Source organism: Juglans microcarpa x Juglans regia, chromosome 1S, assembly GCF_004785595.1.
Source record: "Juglans microcarpa x Juglans regia isolate MS1-56 chromosome 1S, Jm3101_v1.0, whole genome shotgun sequence".
NCBI lineage: Eukaryota > Viridiplantae > Streptophyta > Magnoliopsida > Fagales > Juglandaceae > Juglans > Juglans microcarpa x Juglans regia.
The window spans coordinates 25,163,329-25,190,691 of NC_054595.1; the positions used below are offsets into that span (position 1 = coordinate 25,163,329).

General features: G+C 34.2%; 2 protein-coding genes across 10 annotated transcripts; one reads left to right on the forward strand and one right to left on the reverse strand.

The window, feature by feature from the left end:
* Positions 1 to 1,260: 1,260 nt before the first annotated feature.
* Positions 1,261 to 12,041, forward strand: LOC121246227 (protein FLX-like 3). Of its 7 annotated transcripts, none has more exons than XM_041144307.1 (6): positions 1,261 to 1,468; positions 1,610 to 1,743; positions 2,046 to 2,633; positions 2,738 to 2,883; positions 6,833 to 6,912; positions 7,029 to 7,336. In XM_041144307.1, the coding sequence occupies exons 3-6, from the start codon at positions 2,092 to 2,094 to the stop codon at positions 7,110 to 7,112; spliced, it is 852 nt and encodes a 283-aa protein (XP_041000241.1). In that variant the 5' UTR covers positions 1,261 to 1,468; positions 1,610 to 1,743; positions 2,046 to 2,091; the 3' UTR covers positions 7,113 to 7,336. The 7 variants fall into 7 exon arrangements, 5 of the variants coding, with proteins under 5 accessions (XP_041000241.1, XP_041000242.1, XP_041000240.1 ...); XM_041144308.1 differs by having other exon boundaries at positions 1,262 to 1,468; positions 1,610 to 1,671; positions 2,081 to 2,633; XM_041144309.1 differs by lacking the exon at positions 1,610 to 1,743 and adding an exon at positions 11,365 to 12,041 and having other exon boundaries at positions 1,264 to 1,468; positions 2,081 to 2,633; positions 7,029 to 7,119.
* Positions 12,042 to 14,886: 2,845 nt separating this feature from the next.
* On the reverse strand, positions 14,887 to 20,633 carry LOC121246230 (calcineurin B-like protein 9). Of its 3 annotated transcripts, none has more exons than XM_041144313.1 (9): positions 20,483 to 20,633; positions 19,721 to 19,883; positions 19,527 to 19,609; positions 18,970 to 19,029; positions 18,719 to 18,803; positions 18,543 to 18,595; positions 16,987 to 17,067; positions 16,642 to 16,754; positions 14,887 to 15,203 (listed from the first exon to the last, which is right to left on the reverse strand). In XM_041144313.1, exons 1-9 carry the CDS (start codon positions 20,507 to 20,509, stop codon positions 15,143 to 15,145), a joined length of 726 nt encoding a protein of 241 aa, XP_041000247.1. In that variant the 5' UTR covers positions 20,510 to 20,633; the 3' UTR covers positions 14,887 to 15,142. The 3 variants fall into 3 exon arrangements, with proteins under 3 accessions (XP_041000247.1, XP_041000249.1, XP_041000246.1); XM_041144315.1 differs by having other exon boundaries at positions 16,642 to 16,738; positions 18,719 to 18,827; XM_041144312.1 differs by having other exon boundaries at positions 18,719 to 18,827.
* Positions 20,634 to 27,363: the final 6,730 nt, after the last annotated feature.

Genomic DNA, 27,363 nt, shown 5'->3' on the forward strand with positions numbered 1-27,363 from the left:
AGAAATTTTTCCAACATTACTTTTCAGTACCACAACATAGGTAGCACCATTTTGGCAAACAGTTGCAGGTTTTGCTAGGGGGCTTCTTCTTGGCAGGTGTATCAAATCCATAAAGTGCTTGCCTTCTGAAAACACATCCAGTCCCAACATATATGGGTCCTTGTAAACCATCTAAGCCTTTCATGTTGATCTGCTTTCAGTGGAGAAGTTGGACTTTGCAATAACAAAGAAGTGCATAAAAATATATAGTTAAACAAATAGATAGGTGGATAGATACAACACACAAATAAGAAGAGTACACATACATCAAACCTTCTTTCTCAATGTGGGGTCCATCATGAAACACATGGCTTGATTAAGTGCCTTGCTATTGTTAATATAATGATCACAATCAACGTTCAGAAAATAAGGAGCATTTGAGATAACTCATTATCATAGACATCAGCCTTACTAAAGCATTCATGGCCCCAGCCTTCTTGTGGTGTTCAAACCCAGGGCTCTTTTCATGGGAAACATAAATCAGACGAGGTAACTCATTTCCTAACACATCACAAACATCACTATGACCAAAGAACACCTACAGAAATGAGATTTCATATTAAGTGGTACCCCAGATATGAAATATTTTTAATTGCAGAATCAAACATTGAAAAGCCATACATTGCTTTAATTAAACTCTAATAGACAACAAATTATTTGCAAAAAATCAAAAACTACATATTACATTGTTTATTGGGATGATTCCTTTAAGAAACTACATAATACTTTAAGAAAGTAAGATTATGCAAGAAGAAAGCACTTACTCTAAATTCTTTTCAGTATGAATCGGAAGAGAGACTCACAATAGCTTCTGTTGAAGATGAAGCTACATAATTATTTAAAAAAATATTAAAAATGAGTTAGATAGATAATAAATCGAGATAGATAAATATTAAAAAAATAATTTAAGTTTTAAACTTATCTTCAAGATCTATCGACTATACGTATTTTCAACCTTACATTAATTTTTGCTGAAGCTAATTAAAACTAGCCCTGAAAACCAGTATTTTCAACCTTATTAAAGCGACTTAATTGATTTTATGGTCCTATGGACACTTCAACTCGGTGTTTAGTAGAGCTTTCTGCAGCCTCTTGGTGTTGTTCGTCCCTATAGGAGCGACTCATATCGACCTAAAAAGTTGAAAACAATATTCACCTTTTATTATTATTTTTTTAAGAAACGACCCTCACAAAACCCTGACAAAAACACCGGCAAGCTGTAGCCAAACACCCACAATCAGACAATCTAAACGACGCCGCATAATATATTCCATCGCCTGCATCAAATACAAGCAGTTCTCACAAATTGCAGAATCGTCTGATTGTTGTTTACAAAAGCCACTCGAGCCCTTGCACAGACCAAATTCAACAGGCGGCTCAAAGTCTCTCTCATCTCTCTCGTTTTTTGGCTTAGAACTTGCGTTTGGAAGTAAGTTGTAACCTCCTTATCTGTAATCTGGAAGTTAATAACATATAGATAGGTTAAGCGAGTTAGGTTTGTATGAGTATTGATTATTTTTATTTTTTATTTTAGTGCTAAATTCTTTGTTTGGTTGCCGGAATATGGTAGGTAAACGAGAAAAAGAGGGAGTTGGAAATATCGTTCTCTAGCTCTTAAAAGCCACGCGAAACGTATCATTCAGAAACATAATCTGTTTCGAATTTAAAAATTTCTCAGTTAGCAAACGTTACCTGCAAGGATTTTTTGTTTTCCTGCGGGGATCCGTGTCTTTCTTCACGAAGATGTTGGTTGCTATGGAATGGTTACGTAAATCTTGTGTCCGCGCGTGCACGTATGTTTATATGTATTTGTGTATACAAGTATGAGATTTTGGAGTGTTTGTGTGTATGAAATCTGATATTCATGTGTGCATGCGCGCACATGCATGTTAGTTAGTGGTATATGATTTAAATTCAATTGCGAGTTTTGCTTTAATGGTGCTTGTAATTAATTGAACTCGCAGAGGTCCATATATGGTGTAATAGCAGTATTCTGTTCAAATTTGATGGTTTCATATTTACCGTTTTTAGTATTTCTTAGGGTAATTTGATATGGCTGGGAGAAACCGTGGTCCCCGTGAAACCTTCAATGACAGGCATGGTTACGCACTTGAAGGGCCTTTCATTCGGGGACCTCCAATGCCTAGGCCTCCTCCTCCTCCTCCTCGCCATCCTGCTTTGTTGGAGGAAGAGCTTGAAATGCAGCATGCTGAGATGCGGAGGCTCTTAGGTGATAATAGGATGCTGGTTGAAGACCGTATGGCTCTGCATCGAGAGCTTGGTGCTACCAAGGAGGAGCTTCATCGCATGAATATCGTCGTTGCTGATGTCCGTGCAGAACAAGAAATCCGCTTTAGGGAGCTTAGGGAGAAAGGTATGAAGCTAGAGGCTGATCTCCGAGCTGCCGAGCCTCTGAAAAATGAGGCTGCACAACTTCGCACAGAAGTTCAGAAGTTGAATAACCTAAGGCAGGACCTTGCAACGCAAGTTAAGAGCCTCACTCAAGACAGTGTAAGGTTGCAAGCTGATAATCAACAGATTCCTCTTTTAAGGGCAGATATTGATGGGATTCACCAGGAGCTTATGCATGCTAGGTCTGTGTTAAGATTTCATATGTAGCTTTCTTTTCCTATCTTTTGCATCATGAAAACACTTTTAGCTTAACATTTTTAGGCTAATTGAAGGCTTTGTTCTGTAGGGCGGCACTTGATTATGAGAAGAAGGCAAACATTGAGCTGATGGAACAGAGACAGACAATGGAAAAGAACTTGGTTTCCATGGCTCGTGAAGTTGAGAGGCTACGTGCAGAATTTGCAAATGCTGACAGTAGGCCATGGGGTTCTGGTATTATTTGCTTGAGTTACTCCTCTCTAGAAGTTTTATTTTTCATTGGATATTGAACATTACTGAGATATTGTATTACACACTTTAATTTCTCTATGGATATTTCATGTCATCATAGCTATATTTTGCACCTAGAAGTATAAACTGGCTGTTCTGTTTACTAGAGTTCTTTAATTTCACTTGTCAATGTTATGGGGAGTAATAGTTAGCATTTTTTTTATTCTCGTGGAGTCACCAAATTACTTATCCCTGCCGCAGCTGAGAAGGAAAGAAAAAATAGCCTTTCAACTCTACCTTGAGCAATGTATTGTTTTTTTTTTCAATCACCTTCCTTTGAACTTTCCTTGGGTTTTCATTTTTTTGTTGCACCTTAAAAACCATCACAGTGTGGTGCTAATTGGAATACATAAATATGTTTTGATTTGAATTTTCATTCTCATCTCATAGTTTTAGCACGATGTATGCATAAATGGATGAAGCCATTCCACATTCGTTTTGAACAAACTTTAGCCTCTTTTTGCAAAGGGAGCACGTTAGCTAGAAAAAGAAGTGAGAAAGAATTTTATTCATCGAATGAAATAGGCGGTATACAGGAAGTATACAAAAGAAAACACCTGATTACATTCTATAAAGAAGAAAACGAAAACAGGAAATCATGAACAGAATCTCCATTAAGCACTATAGCTGACAACCATTGTCATAAAGAAAACACAAAGAATGTCCAGATTTTCTCCATAGTTTGCTCCTTGTTATTAAAACATCTCTTGTTCCTTTCCCACCAAAGATTTTTTTTTTTTATAAGTAAAAATATTATATATATAAATCAATAGGAGTAACTAAGTACACTGGACGTATACAAGAAAACACCTAGCCCATACAAGAGAGCCCCTAATGACCCAAAAATTCCATGAAACCTACCCAAAATACACCAAGCCCGAATTGGACACACCTCCCCAACCCCAACCCCTTGTTTTCATAAAACTAATCCTCTACCTGAACATCCCACAACGAGATCGTCCTACCTCCCTTAGCATCGTAGTTGATTGAACATTGAAGACGCTTTAACTCCCTGCTTTTCTTAAAATGAGATTTGGTTTCAAGCGCGTGACTCGCCTCAATCGCAGTGAGAGAGCTTTAACTTGATCTTCATATTCTCCTTGTTCTCCATATGAAAGCCCCAAGATTTATTGAAGTCCGTTAACTTTATTCAGAACCCAATCTGATGGTGAACCCGCTATATCATTTAACGGAGGGATAGAAACCAAGGGAACGACATTATCTCCAGCCATCGTACCCAACTGCACTCCCAATTCCAAACCTTCTCCCACACGAGGCACCAACGACAAACTGCTAGTGTCCTTTGTTTCTGCCACCATTACAGGTTCCTCCCCTCCACCAACATTGCTTGACTTTGCACCACCCCCCAACGATCCTTGTCGTGTCGCTTTGTTTGGCCCTACTGTTCCCTCTGTAACACAGGAAGGGGAAGCACTACCTTTTGTAACCTCGTTTGCATCTTTCAAAAGAGGTTTGACTGTTTCATCCAAAATATTCGAGACCGTGGAGGGTCCCCCGTCTTCAACAAAGGATGAACCCTGTATAGAAGTACCAACCCCATTTGCAAATGGTAATTGAGGTCCTACAGCTCCCTCAAGAGGCATGGTGACACTGGAATGGATAAAGATGCCAGCGTCCAATGACCCAATCTGTGAAGGCGTTGAAACGCCCTTTGCCGGCACACTTGTGGCCTTCAAACGAAGGATCTACCCCCGCCCTCCCTCATCCATGCTCGGCCCACCGCCAAAACCCACGACTAAGTCCAGCCCCTTATCCACTTTAATCATCAAATCTCTCACATACTCCATAACTCCCTTCAATTGAGCTTTGACATCCCACAAGATCCCCTCCACCTCTCCCAATGTCACCTGACGGCCTTTGTCTCCTACAAGTGTCTTACTCTTTCTTTCTGCCGTTGAGCTGTTCTCGACCGGACTACTAGCCAATGACCTCAACACCACAGCGTACGAAGCACCTTTGACTGAGGACGGCCTTCCCACTGTTTTTACAAACTCCCCAATAACACTTCGAATGGACTGCAGAAAGCCTTTCCATCCAATGCCATTAGCGCCCTCCAGAATCACCAACAATCCTTTCCTCCTTCCATTCCAGAATTCTGAGAGTTGTAGAAAGCTGCCCCTTGCGTTAGCATGATGTTGAATGATAAAAACTCCATTACCCATCCTTAACTCTCTGAAGAAACCTTCATGGCAGATAAGTTCAAAACAATCCTCAATCCCCTTAGCCAGCCACGAAGCTGTCATCCCCCCTAGACACATGAACTTAGCTATCCTTTTACTACGTTAAGAAACACGAAAATTATTTCTTCCCTCTTTCGTAAAAACAAAAGTTTTTTATTCCACTTTCAACCACCTCTCGTCTTTCAACTGAGACGAGTCCACATCGCGCATCGTCATCGTCAAATCCCTCTGTGTCCATTACTCCCTACTGCTCCAACTTCATCTTCTTAAAGTAAAAGAATAGAGCTTCATCCAAGTCGGTTTTTTCGAAAAAAAACCCGGTCTCGGAGAGAGGGTTAACGCCGGACGGCCCTAGGCGGAGTCGCTGGGGCCCTTCGACCTTATTTGTGCCGGCGATGAGGGGTCACATGCCGTTCTAGAGTGGGGAGGGTGGTGGCGTTTATGTAGGGAGACAGAGACAGATCTGGTTTCGGCAACAGAGGCAAACGATGGAGAGACGGAGATAGAGGCAGAGACAGGGACAGTCAACTGCAACAAATGGCACAGAAGGACTACACAGACGACGGAAACCGAGACAGAAGCTGTGAAATCCGGTCTCCTGAGGGAGGGCCGGGGCCCGTCAACCAAGTCTGTTGCGGTGGTGAGATGCCACATGCCGGCTAGGGTGGGGGAGGGGTGGCGGCAGGTTTGGGTGTTTAGGGTTCTCTCTCGCTTTTACTGTTAAGACACAAAGGAACCATCTTCCACATAACAACCACTTCAGGAGAACTTTGAATTCTGGTCCAACACGTAAGTAGTTCCACTACTTTCATATGCATCACCCAAGCCATCCCCTGTGATTTTTAATAACATTCAATATCGTTAATTATTAAAAAAAAATAAAAATAATAACATTCAATATCATTACTTAAATAAATAAAAGTGTTAGAATATTGAGACATCTTTGATGAGGAAAGCAAGCAGGAGGCTTTCATGTTACAGATTGCAGTATATATGTTCTGCATTTGTTTCCTATCATGGATGGTGAGGAAAATTACTGGTTGTTTTCTATTGCAGATGGCTAGCCTACTCTCATTCTCATAGCTTGGGGTTCCCTTCATAGATTATGGGTTTTATTCCACATTCTCTACGACTTTCCAATTTCCAGGATCTTCTCCTAATTCCTGCCATTGAGCTTCCTTAGTATGCCAAGATTCATGTTATGCCTTTGGAAACGTGAGATTCCTTTTAAAATGGACCTATCAGTGGTTGGCATGGTCTTCCCTCTCTCTCATGCACATACACAGAGACAGAGACCAATGATCCCCTATCTTTCATTTTTTGGAAAATAAGTCCTTGAAGATCCAAGACACAATTAACTGCTAGGAAAACTGTTTTATAGCCCTTGCAATTGGTATCATGGTCAATTTTGTGTTTGTAGTCAATCTATGTTTGCTTGTTAGCATTTAAGAATTTGGTCCTACTGCTAGTTTGGAGTGGTGGTTGGAACATTGTAGTTTATGATCTTTAAATTGAGACCAAACAGTCTTTTAATTGTTTCGTTGCTTGTTCAGTGTTTGCAATCTCTTCCTAGATGTCATGCAATTGAACAACCTAGTAGAGCAAGCATATTATTTCCTTGACTTTTTGGAGTTCCAAGGTTGGGTTACACATTCGCTTCTAATATTTCTAATGATATCTGGTCTCTGCAGGTGGACCATATGGGACAAAATTCAGCAGCTCAGATAGCATCTTTTCTGCACCTTATGGAGATGGCTATGGGGTTCACCTGGTACGTGTGCTCACGTTAAGGAATTATCTTTATTGACCTTTTGAGGTCATTTTATTACTGTGTTAGTCTTAAGTTTCTATTTTTGGTTTCCATATCTCATCTTTTATGTATATCAGGGCACTGCTGACAAAGGTCCTCGGTATGGTCTGGGTCCGGCTTCATTGGGAGGACTTGACAAGCCTCGCACGACTCGTCGTTGAGATCTGGGTGATTACTGTTCGATTGGAGAATTGGCTTACCTGTTTCTTTTGATGTCCGTTATTCATATATAAATGGGCAAGAAGTGTTAGTTTTCATCTACGTCTGCATTCCATATCAAAAGTAATTTATCTTAATACATTTTTAGGCATCCTAATTTAACGTATATAGGATTATAATGTTGCTTTGAAGCATAGTTGGAATATGTGGCTCTATCACTCTCTAAGTTTTGTGTCAACCACTATTATTTTGTCCAAGTCTCTTTATCCTGGGCACTTTATCTTGATGAAATTTGTCTCTCTCTGTTGGTTACTACAAGCTTAATATTCTGGAATAGTGTGGTAATATATCATGCCCATAAGACTTTCAAATTTCTGCGGTATTTGGTATATCAATCCCATCTTTTGCTGAGTTCTGGAGGCTGGAGTATTAATATGTTGTAAGGAATCAACAGTGAAGATCCATGATGCTGACTGATAGATAATGTGATCTGCTGCTACAGTTGAGGCTTGGTTTTCAAGTTCTAATATGAATTACATTGTTATCTAGCATGATGATTGTAAATTAATTTGGTATTGGTGTATTCTTTCCCTGTTGGAAGTCTGTTGCTGAAGGTATTAAGATAATGCTTCTGGACATTGGTGGGGAGTGCAATTATATTGTTATGCATGCCATTCTATTTGGGAAAAGAGAATCTGGAGTTTAAAGTCATTTACTCCATTGTAAGATTTTCAGTGCCTTGTGGAATGACTTTTTCAGTCAATTGGCTCCTCTTGGGTTATGCTTAAAGGATGGTAACAATAGATCTCTTTGCCAGTTGAAGAGAGTTATATGGTAACCCACAAATTGCAGCTGTGTGGGAGATGATTGCCATCTGTCTAGAGTGGTTTATTTGTAGGGAAAAGAATGATAGACTTTTAAGAATTGTGCTTATCAAAAAAAGAACTTTTGAGGACTGCGAGTAGACAGTGGAGGAGCTTTAAATTTTCTTTCTCAATACATCATTCCTTTGGGCAGCTTATATAGATTTTAACAGGCTGAGTTTACATGACTCTCTCTCTCTCTCTCTCTCTCTCTCATTTTTAGGTAGGTGCTCATCTAGTATACGTTATGTGTACTTGGGCTGCTATCATCTTAGATTTGGTGATCAGGAGTGATTTCTCATGGGTATTTGTGAAATTCTGTTGCTCGGGTGGAATTCTCAGCTTTGGTACAGTATCTGAAGTTTGTTGCTGCAGTAGATTTTGTAGTTCTGCAGTGAGGTGCACCAAGCATTTCTTATTTGTTTAGATGAAAGGATAGATGAAAAGCAAATAGTTTCTTGCAACTATTGTTAAGTTCCAAGCTCTAGTAGTTTTTTAAAGCTTGCATTTGAACAAGGCGTGCTGGGTTTTGGCAGCTGAAGTGGTCATGCTTTTAAAAATTCATTGAATGTAATGATGAATTCTGTTTTTGTCTCATTCATTTATCTGTCATAGATGGGTCTTGTTTTGTTGTTATCATAAATTGAGTGTACAAAATCATGGTACTTTTTTATGGAGACAAGACCAAGGAAGCACTGGCCACAACAAGCATTCATGGGAAGATGATGTTGGAGCATCATCTGTGCGAGGAATTGATGTGAAACTATGATGACGGGCTGCCATTGATCTGTCTTTCTTGATAGTGCTGGCTTCTCAAAAGAATAGTTTGAGGGGTCCATCAATATTTAGGCTATCATGTAGACTCTTAAGTCTCTAGATGGTCCGGACAGTCTAAGTCTCAGGCGAAGAGTTTTTAGAATCATAGCTCCGTATATTTTAAATGGTAAGAGGAGAGAGTCCTAGTCGATTAAAAGAATAAAAAATGATAATATTTAAGGCTTACTTCTCTTCAAAGGATGTATCATCATGCTGTGTTACATATAATATAAAAAGAGTGCATCAAAGGGCGGCTATCTCTGGTGTTTCTCCCAACAATATTGATGGTGGATTTATGTTTTACTCGATTCCGAAAATGTGTGAAGTTTCGCTTATGATACCTGATAAAATTTTGTTTGAAAGTGGGAATTTTTGCCCAAAATGGAGGGAGGAACTGGAGGCTGCATGTTCCTAATTTGTTGGAAGGGGATTATAAGGTTTGTTTCTTTTATCTGAATGACTAATTTTTTGGATCTGGATGATAGTGGATGTGGGTGGCATAATGGAGGTAAGAATATATTATAGACACAGGCTTTAGAATTTCTTGGACAGCCTTCTTACGAGTGTTCTTCTATCATGGTTATATACCCTCTGCAAACAGGTTTGGAAATTTACGAGTTATACAATTCAGCTTGACTCATGTCATTACAAAGTTTCTCTTTCTTTAGTTGGGTCTTAACCCTGTAAACTCTTCGGCAGTCAAGATATCTGGCCACTTCCATGAGTAAGAAATTACTCCAACCATCGAAAGGACCTTGGGATGTTGGAAGAAATGATGGTGGCCATGCCATGTGAGAAGAGGCTGTGCTGATTTGAGCTTCATAGGCAAGTATTTTGCCCTTTTAACAGTTGCATGGGTCTGGATTTGTTTCTTTTCCTAACTAGACTTGTTATTGGTATGGAAGTACTGGTTGCATGTCCCTATGGTGTCCTAAGGTTAGGGCCTCTGTGTTGCTTTCATATAGAACTATACTTTCAGTAGGCTCTCGGTTTTTGGTCGTTGTTGTGGCCCTTTGTTTATCCTAACATTTTAGCCTTTATAACTGCTATATACCCATTGACACATCAAATCTCACATTCAGTGGTATTAACTTTATTATAAACTTCACTAGCCTTTTCACTGGAAGATCCTTATCTGTGCTCCTGATTCTGCTATTTTTGGGGTTATTTGTTCATTAGCTTCACCAGGGATCCGTAAAGATATTTTCACAGTTTGCTTTTGCACTGTGCCACCGAACTTAAATGCGTTTATCAGGTTTTGATGAATTATTCACCTCTTAAATGTAATCAGAAGTGGTAGTATTGGAATAGCAGCTAAAATGTCAGTTCTTTGGAATTATTCAATATCTTGCTGTGTTACATAAATTGTTGGATTTATATATATATATATATATATAGATATATATGAAGGAGCTGGGAGTTAGAAAAATAGTCTCTGTTTGAAGGAGAAATGTTCAGTATGTTCCGTGATAGACAGGCTGTTATGGTCTTAGCCTGTAGTGCACGTCCAGATTAGTATGCCAAAGTTGTAGTTTATGAGGTTAAGATGGGAACTTTTGACCATTTTGATTGTTTATAATGGTCTCATTCTGCACATCGGGTCTCCCTTCTCATTTAGATCCAATAATTGTAGAGAGACGATTGTCTTGGAGTTTATTGAAACTGGTGGATGCCTGTTGGATTTTTATGGTATCGGTGGCCAGTGGCAAAAGAATTTACAAATTTCTGTACCATATAATCTTCAAAATGATCTGATGTTGGGCTGGAGATGCCTGATTACTGTAGAGCAGAAAACCGGTTCTTTTCACAGGTGGCTCTTTATTGTTCCAATTTTATCTGATGCATGAGCCTAGTTGTCTCACAAATGAAATTATAGATTAAGGAAGTGAAGACCATAATTTTTTCTTGATCGATTGAAGACCATAAGTTAAATATGGTATGGTTCAAGTTCAGCACTTAGACCTTAAATATTGGTAGTAGATGTGCTTTTTGAATATACATGCCCACTCTATTGACTTGGATCCATTAGGTAGACTAATTACATACATCTAGCTTGTTATAATCTGATTGTTTGGTAACGGATGGTGGGTTGGCTTTGTTGCTTCATGGGGATTTTTGTCCTAGTGTAATCTGTTCAATATAGGTTTGAAGAGAGTGGTTTTATATGGTCACAATATATTTTTCACTATGGTGATCAAAGTAATTTGGTCGGATGTACCAGGATTAGCATTAAATTAGCAAAAGTTGGGATTGTCCTTCTGGAATTTGATGGTCTCTGAGGCTCTTTGCATGGTAGGAGTCTTATGATCCGCTGGCATGACTCGAATAATTCAGGATATATGAGCTGTAAATTTTACTGTGGATATGGAACCAAATGGTATTGTGTGCATGTCTGGTGCCACTAAGTTGGCTGGTTTACGTTTTACCCTTTAATACATTATTGTAGAACTATGGTAATTTGATGCCTATATAAAGTTACATGCTTCCTAGGAGTGCGTTTTTATAATTGTATGTAATTTGTTGATATTTCCAATTAGTGGATTTTCACTGATTTTATTAATATTGTGTACTGCAGATAGAAGGCTGGTACTTTTGCTTGGAAGGTAGGGGAAGGGAAAGGATGAGTCAGATAAACTTATGCGATGCTGGCTGAATGGTCTTTTAGTGGATATTTAGCATCACAATTGGTTGCTTTCAGCAATTTTCATACATGCTTGCCCCTTACTGCATGTTCTGTAAGGTGCTGGAAGTGCTTTAGGCAAGCAGCAGATATATTCCAACCACATTACCGGAGCAGCAGCAGCAGTTTGCCGTTTCTGGAAATTGTTTTCCAGAGGCAGATCTGGGGTTTACTGAGTTTTCTTGAAACCTCAAATCAGCTTTCATTCATTCAGGGTAAAGACCAGCCAGGTACCCCACATTACCCCTCTTCTTCCACTTTTCTTAATTTTTTTAAGAGCTGCTTTAAGGATGTTATCAAGGGAGGAGGTGAAGCTTTGGAGAGGAGTGCCTTGTGACTGTCGTGGTCGTTATACGTCATGATTTGCTTCTGTTCTTAGATATCCCGATCTTGAGCCGAGCTGAGGGGTTGGGATGGTTTTGCTGCAAAAAAATAAAAATAAAATAGGCTTTCGAAGCTTAAGCGTAAAAGTTAAATATTTGAATGGTACTCTTTAAAGTTGATACCGAGACTCAATTTCGATGTTTTCTTTTAAACACGCACACAATTTTGTGGAGTTTAGTTTTGGTTAATCTGGGTCGAAACATTGATTCCAACGACAGAACAAATTTTTCGAACACGTTTGTTTCTTAAGTCCAGCTCGAACAGGTGAAGTGAATACGGGGATAATACTGGTAAATGCTGGATATGAATAGAAATCGTTTAAAAATGTACGGTGAAGGGATGGTATATTAATATGGCCGCCTCATTTCACAACATCGATGTCACGATCTTGACTGTAGATCAGAGTATGAGAAAAGAAAATAATATAAATAATAAAATCAGTTGCGATTCTCCGCTCCTGAAGACAAGTCTGGCTCAAGGCCCAAGGCTGTAGAAAAGGATGTCATTGGGTGTAAAAATTAATTAGAAAATCGGTTCGGACCCGTCCGAATCGGTGGAACCGGTTTCCTTAGAAAACTAATCGATTCCGATCTGGTCATGGTTTTATATTTTTTAGGAACGGGCTGGTTCGGTATATTATATATTTGAAATTAATTTTTTTAATATTAAATATAATAATTTTTATATTATATATAATAATATAAATTATAATTATAAATAAGATGTGATTATAATTTGAATAATGATAGGGTTACTGCTCTATTACTATTCATCTACTACTATTTTTGTATTTGATTTTTTTTTAATTTTTTATTTTACTTAATGATTAAGGAAGTGAGTATTAGTAAAATTATATATATTTTTTATTTTGTTTTCTTAGTGATCAAGGATGTTAAAAAAATACTTAAAATAAAATGATAAAAAATAAAAAACTTGAAATGCACTTGGGTGGTAGATGGGTAGTAATAGGGTTATTAATAACATTTTATGGCCTAATAAATTGTCAATATATTCTTTTTGATAAATATATAATACATTAGTAATATTAATATACATTAATATATTAATTACATTTTATGCTCTAATACTAATACTATTAGTATTAGCAATCTAATCTAAGTATATATATAAAGAACTATATAGATTATTATAATATTAGTAGCTATATTAATACTATATCACAATATGATATTATAGTGATATAGTAATACAAGTATTAGTAAACTATCAGTGATATAGTTATATTGATAGTTATACTAATACTAATATATAGTTATACTAAATTAAAATCACTATAATAAATACTAATATATAGTTATGCTAATATTATTATATAGTTATATTAATCACTGATTTACTATAACTACATCACTATAACTATATATGGTATTAATATCACTATTAGTATAGTATTTAATATTAGTAATAATGTATTATTATATAATATATAATTCATAATGTATAATATATAGTATTAGTATCACTATAAAGTGTATATATATATATATATACATACTATATGTAGTAGTAACACTAATAGTATTAGTATATATTAATATATTATAAGAATTATAGCATAATATATATGTATAATAATATAGTTAATTTAATATGTTAGTATTAATATCACTATTAGTATAGTATATAGTATTAGTATTAATATCGGTATAGTATATATTTCATAAATAGAAAATTGAGATTGTTCGAGCCAATCCAACCTTTATGAGAGACCTAAAAAATTAAAGGTTCCAAATATATTTTTTACTCTCCTCCTTTACGTTTTTATTCTTCTGATGCTGACACTATAACAAACGAAAGCAAATACTAAACTGACAGCAAGAATAACTTTTCCCGTCACATGATAGAACGCTGCTTACGTGAAATGTAGTGTTTTGACACTTGCAACATAGAAATAAAAGATGTAAGACTCATCATAATTAAAACGTTTTGTATTGAACCTTCAGCAGAGCAGTAGCTTTCTAGAGTAATGCAAAACGATGCGTAAGGAAGGATGGTTTAATGATGTGTGGAGCTAGACTTGGTGCAAGCTGTTGATTTGTTGAAGGTTCAATACATGGCGTTTTAATTATGATGAGTCTTGTGTCTTTTATTTATGTATTGCAAGTATCAAAACACTACATTTTATGTAAGCAGCATTCTATCTTGTGACGGAGGAGGTTATTTCTGCTGTTAGTTTAGTATTTGCTTTCATCTATTATAGTGTCAAAAGAATAAAAATGTAAAAGAGGAGAGCAGAAGGTATATTTGGAATTTGTAATTTTTGAGGTCTCTCATGGAGGTTGGATTGGCTTGAGCAATCCCAGTTTTCTATTTATAAAATATAGACTATACCAAAACTAATAGTAATATTAATACTATATATAGTTATAGTGATATTAATACTAGCATATTAAGTTAACTATACTATTTTACATATATTATGTTACAACTCTTATAATATATACTGATACTATATATTATAGTGTTACTACTACATATATATATTATAGTGATACTAATACTATATGTTATACATTATGGATTATATATTACATAATAATACATTGATACTAATATTATATATTATACTAAAGAGTGATATTAATACTATATATAGTTATAGTGATTAATATAACTATATAATAGATTAATATAACTATATAATAGTATTAGTATAATTATATCACTGATAGTTATACTAATACTAATTAGTATTACTATATCACTATAAGTAATACTAATTTTCTGTATTCTATTTAATTTTTACACCCCTACTTGCATGCAATGAACTGAATAGATAGATTATATGCACTGGGTTTGGCTAGCCTCAGCTATAATAGGCTTGTCTGGTGGCATCTGTCGGAGTGCATACTGCATCATGTATCATGATCCATGACCCCCCAATATACCAAGCATGCATCTAACCCTCTCGTGTGGTATGTATCGGTTTTGGAGTAGTGGCAGTGTAAACAAAAGAAAAATTGTAAGATGCTCTCGTGTGGTATGTATCGGTTTTGGAGTAGAGGCAGTGTAAACAAAAGAAAAATTGTACTTGCAAGTGTAGTAACGCACCAAGCATAACCCATATCAGGTGGTCTCCATATCGGTTAAAATAAGAAGAAAATAATTGTGTTTTGACTTTTTACAAGCACAATGAATTTCATGGCAAGTGTACTTACGCATGCCACTTAAGCTACATAATTCATTTCCAGCAGTAGTCCAAAATATGCAGCAGAAGCTTCTCTTTCATTTTCAACATTTTAACCTCACTTTATCGTTGGCAATGTGTTCAGTCATGAACTTCAGTGTTGAAATTAAAGCTGGGAAACACTGCCGTGCCCATGATATCCCTGGTAAACGACAAAATCATTAGAGAACAAAAAAAAAAAAAAAGAAAGCTCGACACGATCAAAATCATCGGGGAAATCTTGTGGGTAAATAGCAGAGAATAATCCTAGTGAAAAAGCTCGACCCGATCAAATGTCATAAACATCACGTCCAAAACGTTTCGGAATCATGATTTTGTTTTTCCTTAGAAGTGAGAGCAGGGGTTGGTACTCTCTATCTAGACATGACCATAATGGTGGCGGCTCCTTGGGAGGATCCTAGATGACGGAGAGCATTGGATTGGTTATATTTCTACTTAAACTTTTAGCTAATTTAGTTATTAGCATATTTCAAGTGCATCCCACATTGGATTACTTATTATAAGTTTGGCTAAACTATTAAAATAATATATTTTTATTATTATTTCTTCATTTTATTTTATAAAGCAGTCATGTTTATTATTCTATCCAACATACATTTATCTAATGATTATTTTATCCAATGTTCAAAAAAATAAAATGAAGCTAATGATTAATCAACATACAAAATAAATTCTATATTATTACAATATATCAGTGTTCCAAGATATTTAACATTGTTCCAAAACAATCACATGAAATATCTTAACATAATAACATTGTTCCAAAATAATTCAGTTCATACAAAAACAACAGTATCCAAGCAATAATACTGTAATGTTTTAACCAAGCAACCAACTGAAGTTTGCAAAAAATAGAGTAAAATATCTTAATGTTTAGCCAAGTAACGGTAACTATCAAATTTATATAGATTTTTAGCCAAAGTTAAATTTAACCAAGGGTTAGATAATCAAATGCCCATACATTTTAGCCCATCTTAGTTAAGTTTTACAATCCAATGTGATTTACAGCACGAATCTTCATTCTTCTGTACCATCCCAACTTCAACTACTTCATAAGACTCAATTTCCCATTATTTTTCCCAAGTTTCTGAGTAGCCTAACAGAGTAATAAAGAAAAAAACAAACCATGGTCCTGAAAACATAAACAGGATATACACAGTACATAAATTAAACCTGCTAGGTTGATAGTCTCGCAAAGTAACCATTTTCGTAAAGGGTATTGATAAGCTTACAACTTAGTCGCATCTCATTTACAGTTGTTAGTAAAATAATATTTCTTAAATATTTAATTACATCAAATCAAAATAAAAGTCAAAACCAAAATTTTTAAAAATATATTATTCTAATCCAAGTTGTAAATAAATTGTTGGTCTATTATTTTTGTCTCGGATATCCATTTTCCTTTCAATAACATCATTTTTTAAGGGTTTAGATAAAGAACCCAAATGATAGGATTTTCTAAACAGTATTTTTTTTTGGGGGGAGACGAAAAGCAGATGTTATACAGTCAATAAAATTTCAATGGTTAAAACTATAGTAATGATAGTAATGAAATTAATAAGTGAATGGAAGGGAATTACTGTAAATATGGAAGCGTCATGTTCTTCAGAAGTGTTGGGTGCCGAACAACGAAATCCTTCCAATCTTCTTTGTTAATCTTGCCATCCTTATCGGCATCTGCATCAGAGAATGTCTAAACAAGAATGGATTATGGAAGTTCACAAGTTTCAAACATATATAAATAGTTTCTTTCTATTTCGTTATTATAATTTTTTTAAATTTTTATATAAAATAATAAATAATTTAATTTTTTAAAATTTTAAAATAATAATAATAATAATAAATAATATTTTATTTAATTTATTTAAATTATTTCATCTCAGTATAAATATAAAATGTCAGAAAATGAATTTTTGAATCCTCACCTCATCAATGATAGCTTCAAGACTTTCATCTGACAGCTGTAGACTGGATTCCGAAAGAAAAGCAGCTACCAATTTCCTAACCTGAGAGCAAATACATCAGTGATGAATTGACGGCGAAAATTGACTGTCAGGAAAATTCCTGCCGGTATCAGTGGATGAAAACATGAGCAATTGACATGCTACGTTCACATCTTTCGAAGCACATAGAACAAGTATCCGGTTGACTACAGGAGGCATACTATCGAAAAAATATATTTCTATTAGGCCTAATTTATTTTTAGAGATGAGATAAAAATAAGTTGAAAATTTTTAAAATATGTATAAATAGTATTGAGATATGTTAAATATGGATAAAATGAGAAGAAATAAAATTGTATTTATTTATAGAAATGAGACGAGATTAATTTGATTTTTTTAAATATTTGTGATTGTGAGACCCACAGCCGTTGTTTTTTCTTTTACTTTTACCTGGGCTGTGTTGCGTTTCGTTTTTTTTTTTTTTCATTTTCCTGCCACTGGGACCCACTGGTGGTAGGCTGTGTTGCGTTTCGTTTTTTTTTTTTTAATTTTCCTGCCACTGGGACCCACTAGTGGTAGGCTGCATGTGTTGCGTTTTGTTTTGGATTTTTTTTTTCCGTTTTCCTGCCACTGGGACCCACTAGTAGTAGGCTGTGTTGCATTTTATTTTATTTTTTATTTTTTTTCCACACAGTTCGGCGTTAGTACGTTACTGCCACTGGCACCTGTTAACCACTGGGACCCAACCCTGTCGAAAGTGATAAAATAAGTCATTTATTCGTAAAGAAATTTACTGCCACTGGGATCCACTAATACAGTTGATAGATAGTAATAAAATAATAAAAAATAAAATAAAATTAGGTAAGATGAGATAAAAAATAATTATTTATTTTTAAAAAATGTCCGATAAATTTAGAAAATTTTTTAAAATTTTGTGTTTCATCTTTCAAACTAAACGAGACTTAGTCTGATTTACATTTAGAGATAAATTTAAATAATTTTAGATGAGATAAATAAAATATTATTTTTAATATTATTATTATTTTAAAATTTAAAAAAATTGAATTGTTTATTATATTTTATATATAAAAATTTAAGAAAGATATAATAAATAAATGAGATGAGTTGAGACGAATTTTGAATCTAAACGGAGTCAGAAGTGTATTTGGTTCTTCCTATTTAATTGTGTTACAATATTTTCGGTCAATACATGCTTAAGAAAAAGGAACAAAAATGATGACGACACATTCCTATTGTGCAATTTAATTCTATTTATTTTTTGCAATTTTGCTTTAAATGGAAGACATTTTTGTATCGTTATTTTAAAAAAATACATTTAATTTAAAATAAAATGTAAAAGAGTTGTGTCTCTATCGTTACTCAAGAGAAAAATGTCCGTAAAATGCATTTTTCATAAGATTTTTTTTTTTTTTTTGGTGGGAGTTGTGTTGGTTTTATTTTTTTTCTTGTGAATTGGCACCAGATGTTTAGGATAAAGTCCTGACTATACCCGAGACGAGAGTGTAAAAGCTACTCACTTCTTCCTTTTCGATGTATCCAGTCTGTGTCAAGTCATACAACCTAAATGCAACTGCAAAAATGCAAAGTAGAAAACAAATCAATGGATTTTAACCGATACATATAAAAATAATAATAAAAGTTGACATCTCTAAATTCAGTGAGTAAAAACTGCAAATAGCTCGTGAAGACTGACAATCGATTTTGTCCTCCACGGGAGCACGGGGATGGAAAACACTGAGTGCACGAACGAACTCCTCAAATTCAATGACTCCATTTTTCTTTTCATCAAAAACATCAAATACCTAATGAGAAAGGGTAGTAGCCACTGAATGAATTAACCGAATCACAATTGATATCAGCAATTCAACATATAAGCGTAATTAAGTCTGGAAAAAGGATACGCTGATTATAAAGAGTTAAGCATTAATGTGACAGACAATTTACCCTGTCCAGGAAAAGATTCTTGCCTTCTCTAGTTCCCAATAGTGCCACTTGTAGCTCTTCCTTCAAATGACAAACAAGCAGAAGCATTTGAGAAATTGCCAAAAATATACTGTACAGATCAGAGATGGGTTACGGCCTTACTGGCAATGGCGAGTACAGATTTTCGTCTTTCGGGGAGGATGTGTAGAAAAGATGAAGCGTAAGAAAATAAGAAAATATTTGGACTAAAAAAATATAGAAATACTACTTTTATAAGGTTTTAGGTTAGATTATCAATTTTAATAATGTGTGTATATATATATATTTAAAGAAATGACATTATTCTATATTTATGAGTAGCGATTTTTTCTTTATTTTTTTTAAAAAAATAGAGAAAATAGCTCAAAATTTTGGGGTGGTGGCTTGTGTCCAACCCTGGCCCCGGTTACTGGACCATCAATGAACCTGATTATTGATTGATTGCTCAAGGTTCCTTTTTCAGCTTCAAAAAATCTATGAAATTCCGCCATTTCAGCACGATGAGCCATCACGATTTGGGTGATAAAGAATAGGATTACCTTGTGTATCAGACCATCATCAATTAGAAGATTACTCAACTTCTTGTACAACTCGCGTAGCGCCTTAATTTCATTCCCAGTAACTGCAAACAGATAAAAATCACAAAATGATCAAAATTATATTCCAGAAACGAAGGTGACAACTCAGAAGTAAAAAAAAGCAACAAGAACAACAGCAAAAGAATTGCGCGCACAAGGAGTTGTATTAGCTAGACAGTCGAGGTCATCGAAGGAGTCTTCATGCAAGCAGTCGCGCGGAAGCTGGCGACCAAAGCAGTGAGCGAAGCTGAAGATTATGGCTTCAATGAAGCCCCTGAGTGGTCTAATTGCGGCAAATAGCCTGTCGCCTATTGATTTCTGATCAAATCACCAACCAAACAAGAGAGTTAAATCCAAACTCCTCAGATAGAAAAAATACTGCAAGTTTTTTCTCTGTTCGGTTGCCAGGAAAATGGAGTCGGAATAGACGCCGAGATTCAAAAAGAGTCGATATATATAGGCTGAGAGCAAGGAGGCAAAAATTCGAAACGAGGCTTTTTTTTCTGATTCTAATTTTATAATGAATAAATACAAAAAAAAAAAAAAAAATCAACCTACGATGAAAAATTATAATTGAAAATTATGTTATTTTCAAACAAATCTACTGTATGAGCATGTGGACCTTCTTTAAGATGTTATTTTAATTCAATCTGGGCCCAATTAACAAAAGAGCTGAGAAAATATGGATCGTAAATTCATTACAACAATAGAAAAAAGAATGAAATAATTATAAAATGGTCCTTTCTTCGTATACGTCTCGTAGCCTTTGAGACTGCATACCAAACCATGAGACGTTCCAAATATTTTCCCCCCTTGTTTTTTTCTCGCGGGCCAAACAGGTAGTTCAGGAAACATATAAAATAAAAAGTACAAATAAAAAAACTGAGACTCGTATGAGAGAGAGAGAGAGAGAGTACCTGACAGCTATAATCAGGGGAATCCATTTCCTACGATAGAATCATAAACCAGTACATCAAAGTCTTTCTCGGTTTCCTGCATTTCCGTGTCGAGATGGAATGAACACTAGAGATGGGATGAGGTTGGTCTATGACTTTAATAGCTTTAGAAAATGAGGGAATTACCAAACCTCTTTTTTTTTTTTTTTTTTTTTTTAGGATATAAAAGGTTCTATATTTAAAATTAAAACATGTTCTATAAATTAAAAAAGGGTTTACATTGAAAATTATTAAATTAAATTAAATTAAAAATTATTTTACAAAAATTGATTTTCATACATTACATAAAATGTGCCTAGGCTTCTATCACTCTTCTCTTAGACCATGTCTAAGAGGGGGAGGGACATACATAAAAACAAAATGAGTCGAAGACTCAATAAACATTACTTCATACTGTAAAAATATACTAACATAGGTTTCTATTCATACATTCATCACTCCTCTATATACTTTACATAAAACATTCACTTCTTTTGAATACATTATAAAGTCGGGTTTTTTTTTTAAAAAAAAAAATATTTTCATTTTTCATAAAACATTTCTCACATATTGTACATTCATTCATAAAAAAACTAAATCATTTATACATTCAATTACTCTTTTCAGTTTTTCTCTGGCCTGTACATATTGTTACGCCCCGTATGTTGGGGTTAACGGTATTTTTGACTTGGATTCTGTTTGTAGCCACAAGTTGGGAATCTAGGGGGTCCCCCATCCTAATCATTAGTCTAGGGTTATAATCGAGCCGAGCCAAGCCGGTCATTGGCTTGTCGAACTCAGCTCGACTCATAATGCTCAAGCTCGAGCTCAAAATTTTTATTTATTCTTTGTTCGAGCTCGACTCGGTAAACTAAATTCCTAACTTGAGCTCAAGCTCAGCTCAAATTATTTATTTATTTATTATTTTTTTAATAAGATTTAATAATTAATAAATTAGATAGATAGATAAAATTGAATTTTAAGATTTTGAAAATTTATAAATAATTAATATCTAACTAGTTGATATTTATCCATAATAACAATATATTATATGCCCACAAAAATTATTAATACATACACATAATGTGATAGTATATATCTATTTCATATATGGTTCCCACATATTAATATATGAAATTATTAAATCTTATCGACTAATTATTGTACAAATGATAAAATATAATTATGAAATATATTCAATATATAGACATAAGTAATTATGTTACATATTATATATTTAATTATAAAAATATTATGCTTATATTATCAGCTAATACATATATATATATATTTATATACATAGGTATATATATATATATATATATATATATATTTATCAATATATGAATGAGTTTTAATCGAGTCAAGCTAACGAGTCGACTCGGGCATAAACGTGCAGGCCTTAACGAGTCTTAGCCGAGTCGAGTCAAATTTTGTCAGGTATATGTCATTTACTAATTGAGCAAGTATCTGCTTTCATGGGTGGACTTTTTTTTTTTATAAGTCGAGTTCGATTCGAATTTAACCGAACAAGTACCAAGCAAGCTATCGAACAGACTAATTTATTTACAGCTCTATTAATTACTATTATCTAATTTTAATTTGCTCCTCTTGGCTGTCAACCCAAAAAATCAAAACACAATTCGAAATCCAGCTAATGTGAGGGTGACATTGGGTTTGTAACATGAGAAATTCTATATGTTTTAAGTCTTTTACTACATATTTACACTTAATTAATATGTGATTCGTTATTTTTATTCTTTTATCTTAATATTAAATATGTGTTTAAATATAAAGATAAAAATAACAAATCACATGTTGATTAAGTGAAAATATATAATGTAAGACTTCCTTATAACATTTCTCTTCATAGCATCCATACGCCTTTCCATAGACAAATCATATTAAATTAAATTAATATTTAGAATATGAGTATTTTGTACTCGATATCTATTATAATTATAAAAATAAATAAATTGTAAAATAAAATTTTAAGTTAATTGATGGGTAAAATTTTAAATCGAGATGCATAAATCAACTTGTAAATAGATTTTTTTACCCATAGCTACCGTCATCAATTTCTTTACCCAAGGGAAGCTGCTCAAGGCAATAAATCACACAAACATTGCCCTTATTTCAAAAGTCAACTCTCCTAATTAGGTCCATCATTTCTGTCCAATTAGTCTGGTAAATATTTGTTATAAAGTGATTGCAAAAATCTTTGCAAATAGACTTAGAGCAATTCTCCCGTTAATCATCTCTCCAAACCAATCAGCTTTCGTCCCGAGTCGCCTTATACAAGATAACACCATCCTTGCCCAAGAAATTTTTCACTTTCTCAAAAAGAAAAAAAGGCAAAAATGGTCTTATGGCCATCAAAATTGATATGGAAAAAGCTTTTGATTATATGGAGTGGCCTTTCATCCTCAAAATCTTTGAAATTCAAAGACTTAGTAAAAAATGGATAGGTTGGATAAAAGAATGCTTGTCTACGATCTCTTATTGCATTCTTATAAATGGTTCACCTTCTGGTTTTATCCAACCATCAAGAGTTCTCAGACAAGGAGATCTACTCTCCCCATTCCTCTTCATTATTGGAAGCGAGGTCATCTCCCGCCTCATCTTTAGAGAAGAAAATCTCAACCATCTTGAAGGTATTAAAATATCTAGAGGAGGTCCTTTTGTAATACACATTCTCTTTGCAGATGACCTCATTCTATTTGGGAAGGTAAACCATTCCACAGCAGCTGCCTTTGCTCACTGCATTGATACATATACTGCTTGGTTTGGTCAAAAGATCAACCACAACAAGTCCACTATCCATTTTAGCAATAATACTCCAATTTGATCAAAAAGGGAAATCAAAAACTTTCTGGATTTCAAGACTTGCCCCTAAAAACTCATATACTTAGGCCTACCACTCTTCATTGGGCCTTAAAAAAAAAAATCTTCAAAGAAACCATTGAAAAAATCGAAAACAAACTTCAGGGGTGGAAAACAAAAGTTTGATCCCAAGCTAGCAGAACAACCCTCATTAGATCTATGGCAGCTTCAATCCCCTCATACATTACGACTACCCTCAAAATGCCAAAATCTGTTTCCACTCACATTGACAGCATGTTCAGAAAATTCTAGTGGGGTAAGGATCAGAATTCTACTAAAGGATTCACCCCAAAATCCTGGAAATCAATTTGTATACCAAAATATCTTGGTGGTTTTGGTCTTAAAAGCTGTCATCTCTTCAATAATGCCCTCAACATGAAATTCATCTGGTCCCTCATCAACAACTCAAGTAGCCCCTGTAAAGATTTTTTAACAAAGAAATATCTGAAAAATTTCGGCATTTTTGAGATTCAGCAAAAGTCATCTGACTCTTAATTCTTGAAAAAGCCTCTTAAAACATAGAACTTTTCTCAAAAAGGGTATCTGCTTTCAGATTAACAATGGGGTCTCAACTCGGGTCTGGTTAGACCCCTGGATTCCAACAATGGACACTCACATCCCTGAACCAAATCCAGATAATCCCATCACTGATCTGAACCTCAAGGTTGTTGAGCTTACACTTAAGAAACCTAGGAGATGGAACTCTCTCCTTCTACACACCCTGTTCTCACCACATTCAATTCAAGAAATTCTCAAAATCCCTCTATTAAGGCATAACTTTTCCCAAGTGCGAAATAAAATAAAATAGACTCATCACTATTCAGGAAATTACTCTGTGAAGTCTTCTTATGCAACTTTGGTTAATACCTCCGAAACAATTGTCTCAGACATATCTTGGAAAAAGCTGTGGAAACTCAAAATTCAAGACTGCCTCAAACTTCTAATCTGGAAAGTTGCTCATAACATTCTTCCTACAAAATCACTTCTCAAAATAGTCATCAATCTTAATGGTGATCAAATACTCTGTCCCCTTTGCGAATCACTAGAAGAAGCCCTCCACCATCTGTACTTCAACTGCTCCTTTGCCAGAATTCATGGAGGCAGTCAAGTTGGCCCATTGACATCTCAGAATTTAATGAGTTTCCCATCATAATCTGGATAAACAACATCCTCAATCCCTCAAACTCTCTTTTAATTCCTAAAGAAGAGTCCCAAAATTCTCAACTCTTTGCATCTTTAGCTATGGACTGCATTTGGTTCCTAAAAAACAAAGTCATCCACACAGCCTTCAAACCGTCACCAACTCAGCTTGTCTCATCTATAACCTCTCTTTTCTCGGACCACTTCTCAGCTTGGGCTAAGAAGTTTGATCATCCTATAGTCAGAGCACACATTATTAGAGAAGACTTTAACCTGCTTAAATTTGATGTGGCAATTAGAGGAAAAGGATGCACCACAACATCCATTTGCAGATCAAGTGATGGCAGCCCCATCTTCGTTACCACAAGTTTCATTAACAACGTCAATCCTACTGTGGGTGAAGCAACAACGGCATTTGAAGGCATCCAAGAGGCACATCACATAAATCTAAAAAAAATTACAAATTGAAAGAGACTCCCAATAAGTGATTAATTCCATTTCAGACTATAATTCTAGATTTGATTGGAAAATTCAAAATATTTCATAGGACTCAAGATATATGCTTCAATCCTTTGAAGATTGAGTTGTTAGTAAAATTGATCGATCACAAAATCGATGTGCGCATGAAATTACGCAATAGACTACTTCCAATCATCATTATGGAAACTTACCCTTCTCCACCATTCCACTAACATTGCTGAAATTTTATAGTGAAAATGATCCTCTTGGTTTGTAATATTTTAATACTCAAATTATGTATTTCTTTTCCAAATTTTTATAATGAAATAACTAACTTGTTGAGAAAAAAAAAAAATCTTTTTTTTAATTTAAATTTCGGCGGACTATAACTTGTAGATAAATACGAAAATATTCATTCAAAGAATAATTTGCACATAGACAGGTTACAGTCCCAATTCAACTCGTGTTGGACTTCATGACAAAATGATAATTATAGATTTGTGCCAGCTTTTCTTAATTCGGGTCAACCACGAAATGATGGCCTTCAATGTCTATACGGAAGATATCTAGATTCCTTGCTTCTCCGGATAAAGCTCTCTCTTAAGTCAAAACTTTTACTCATCATCTCTAACCCTATATACCAATACATAATTTATTATTTTTTTTCTTTCTATTTAAAGACATATATATTAATATGTAAATATGTATATTTATACATTAAAGACAAAAATAAAAAATTACATATAATATATAGTATAAAGATAATGAATATAATTTTTCGATATTGAGTCACTTTGAATGAAATTTAAAAATAGTGAAAAAAAGACTACAAATTCATGATGCATTTGATAGTAATTTTAAAATATAGAAAAAGTTAAGATTGAGAAGAGAGTGCGAGGAGAACGGAGAAGGTTTTGAGGATTACATTTTTATTATTTTTAAATGTAATTAAGTATAAAGCATACATTTATATTTAGAGGAGAATTATGTAGAAAAATAAAATAAGTATTTTGATTATTATAAATATTAAATTATTTAATTTAATAATTATAAAATTAATTAAAATAAGGAAAACTCTACTCCCACTGAAGATATCCACCAAATTTTTGTACCGAATTGTTTTATATTTTTTTTATTTAATAATTAAGGAATTATTTTTTAATGAGTTTGTAAATTTTTTATTTTTAAAAATATTTAAATAGTTTCAAAAAATGTTTGATAAAAAAACAAAAAAGAAAAAAAGTACTCGGTAGACAATTTCCTAGACTCCTCGTGGCCCTAGCACGACTCCTAAAATAATAATCAAATCAAATTCTGTATTTTCGTTCATAATCCAAATCCAACGCGAATGGGCTAACAAATCGAGGCAGAGGAATAGGAAATGGATATGTTAAAAAATATTAAATGTATTTGTCATCCTTAAAGCATCCAACATAACATATTATAATTCGCATCTTAAAGTATAAACCACTATCGTTGACTATTAAATAATACATTTCATTTAGATCTAACTATCGAGATTTATTTTATAATTTCGAGGTGTAATGTGGTGATTTAAGTATTTTTAAATGAAAAAAAAAAAAAAAAAAAAAACACCTCATACATGAAATCAACATAAAACCATTGTACATCCAACTAAGACAGGTGAGACTTGCCGATAATAAATCTATAAAAACGAGTAATGTTAAATATAGTTTTAGGATGCATAAATAGTGAGATCTATAATTAAAAAAATATATTTTTTTTTTATGTGAACTCAAATTTATCGATTTTTTTTAAAAGAAATGCGCGATACTTATACACTTTAAAACTGCAAATATCATTTCTTTATATTAAAAATGGCTTCTTGGCTGAGAAAGGAAAAAAAAAATCAGTTATGAAAAAACCTCCGCTTTCTAGGTAGTGGCTTCTTCGACTTTGTGACTGGCTTGAGTAACAATACACACACAACACATTTCACAATATATTTCACAACATATTTCACAACACATGTTTTAAAGTGAAAATATTTTTATAAAATGATGTTACTTTTATAAGATATTTTACAAAATACCCTTCATTTTAAAACATAGTTATGTAATGTTTTGTGAAAAATGATGTGTTTATCATTTTTCATAAATAAATGTGTGTATTTGCATGTCGGAGTAGAGGATAATTCCTCCTTAGCATTCACATGGCAATATTGAGCTAGATGATAATTGTATAGAAAATAAGAATACTCTAGAAAGTACCATAGAGAAAGTCTCTGCTGTTATGTAACCGTTTTTTATTATCTTCCTCTTGAATAAATATCTTGTTATCTGTAAATGAAATACAGGGAAAAGTATTCCTCATTCTCAGACTCTGTTATGGTATCAGAGCAGCATGACTAGCTGTCTCTT

Coding starts and splice junctions, on each gene's coding strand:
- LOC121246227 (XM_041144307.1), top strand. CDS start 2,092: ATGGCTGGGAGAAACCGTGGTCCCCGTGAAACCTTCAATGACAGGCAT. Junction 2,634..2,737: donor CAGGAGCTTATGCATGCTAG/GTCTGTGTTAAG, acceptor TTTGTTCTGTAG/GGCGGCACTTGATTATGAGA. Junction 2,884..6,832: donor CAGTAGGCCATGGGGTTCTG/GTATTATTTGCT, acceptor TGGTCTCTGCAG/GTGGACCATATGGGACAAAA.
- LOC121246230 (XM_041144312.1), bottom strand. CDS start 20,509: ATGGATTCCCCTGATTATAGCTGTCAG. Junction 19,030..19,526: donor ATGATGGTCTGATACACAAG/GTAATCCTATTC, acceptor TGTCATTTGAAG/GAAGAGCTACAAGTGGCACT. Junction 18,828..18,969: donor AGAATCTTTTCCTGGACAGG/GTAAATTGTCTG, acceptor CTTTCTCATTAG/GTATTTGATGTTTTTGATGA.